The 1,696-nt window shown below is 38.5% G+C and overlaps 1 protein-coding gene across 1 annotated transcript in view; it reads right to left on the reverse strand.

The window, feature by feature from the left end:
- Positions 1-305: 305 nt before the first annotated feature.
- The window catches only part of LOC108803825, a 57,316-nt gene continuing 55,925 nt past the window's right edge, over positions 306-1,696 (reverse strand). Inside the window, exon 11 of the mRNA XM_018575626.1 lies at positions 306-378. Within this exon, the coding sequence (XP_018431128.1) occupies positions 306-378 (73 nt within the window). The remainder of the gene's footprint in view (positions 379-1,696) is intronic.

Genomic DNA, 1,696 nt, shown 5'->3' on the forward strand with positions numbered 1-1,696 from the left:
CCCGGGACCTGCTAGAAGACTCTGGCAGGTGCTGGCCAATAGGAAACAGTTGGACGGAGCTGGTGGTGATGTCACCGCTAGCTCTGCCCAATTGTTTATATTTTGCCGGCATCTGTCAGATTCGACATTATGCGGCTGGAGGTTGGCGTTTGTCGTTTTTTTAAATAATTTTTTATTTATCTATTATTTTCATTTTTTTATTTTGTTGAGTCGTCGTTGACGCAGAGCATGTTTGGCTGACCAAAGGCGGCCGATGTCCAGCTGAAATCAGCCATACAGAGGCGGAGTGATTGGCCCAATGTCATTCAGGCTCTGTTCACTTCTGCTCGGTTATTCACTTGGCTGCCTTCGGTGGCTAAGTGAATAACCTTCTTAGTGCTAAGAAGACAATAATCAATTCATTAAATGTATTCAATAGAATCAGTTTTCAAATATAGAGCTGTTCTTATGCTTAGCACAAAATCATGTGTATTACTGTACCAAATAACAAAGATAAATATGGTAGGCAGTTATGACATTTAGCGTCTACTTAAACATTTATAATTTTACAAATACTGCACAAACACAGAGCATGTTAAAAAGGCATTCTATTACTTTGCTTTAATTTACTCATTTTAAAGGGTCAAACAACCTAACTCATATTTCCGCAATGGGCATTGGTTGGTTGATATATCTGCTTGCTTCTTACATCTTAACTTTGTCTCCACCACCATGGCACCATTCATTTTGCATGATATGTAAGTAAAAAAAAAAACGACAGGGAGAGTAAGAGCCCCTAACGATGTAGATAAACTGTGTAAATAGGTGGAGCTGAGAACTTACATGTTGAGATCTTGCTCGAGGGTGAGAACTACCAAGCAAAGCTGACCATACAAGAAAATAAGAAAGAATTTGTGTGCTAGCTATCTAATCATCCAGGAAACATCACACACCATAGCTGCCACTAAACTTTATCTTCATAATTTTCTGTCATGCTTCCAGTTGGATTCAGAACAAATCTAGAATCCAAAAAGTTTTATTCAACAGTGGATTGCTTGGAAAACAAAAACAAGCAAGGAAAGATACAACTGTAGGCAAGGGGAAATCAAGTCAAAATCACCAGAGGACTATTATAACAAACAACTAAGATATCGGTCCTAACTGGATGCAATGCCAGCCCATTATTGGAATTCTATTAATACATGGATTCACTTTTGAACTTTCAGACCCACATTAATTCTGTGCTACATCAGTAAGTAAATCTTACTTTCCAGTAGATACGAGGAGCTGTCTGTTTTCCCAAGCAGGAAAGGCACTGTGGGAAGCCGGCTTACAACTGAGCAGTCATTTCTGAAGATTCCAAGTGCAGTAGATGGTCTCTCCGGAGTGAGATGAACAACTATTTTACACTTTCCCTAGGATAAGAATGGAGAATTAGCTGGTTTCAGCTATAACCTATTTAGCAGAGTTCTTATGTTTTAAAAAAACTTAATCAAGTAGAGTACAATGAAGAAATGTCAAAAAGTTTTCTAGATTCTTCTGGAAGCTTAAAAAAAACCTAAATGTTAAATGCAAATACAGCTGCTTTGTAAATATGTGGCCACATATCCCATTAGCATATTTAAGGTGGAGACCAATCCAGTAAGGGTGAATCTTTTCAGTTCCAGCACTGTGGAAAGAGCAAAATTATTATGCAGCCTCTCAGTCCGACAGCCAG

Source organism: Nanorana parkeri, unplaced genomic scaffold, assembly GCF_000935625.1.
Source record: "Nanorana parkeri isolate BGI_ZX_2015 unplaced genomic scaffold, ASM93562v1 scaffold54, whole genome shotgun sequence".
In the NCBI taxonomy this organism is placed as follows: Eukaryota; Metazoa; Chordata; class Amphibia; order Anura; family Dicroglossidae; genus Nanorana; species Nanorana parkeri.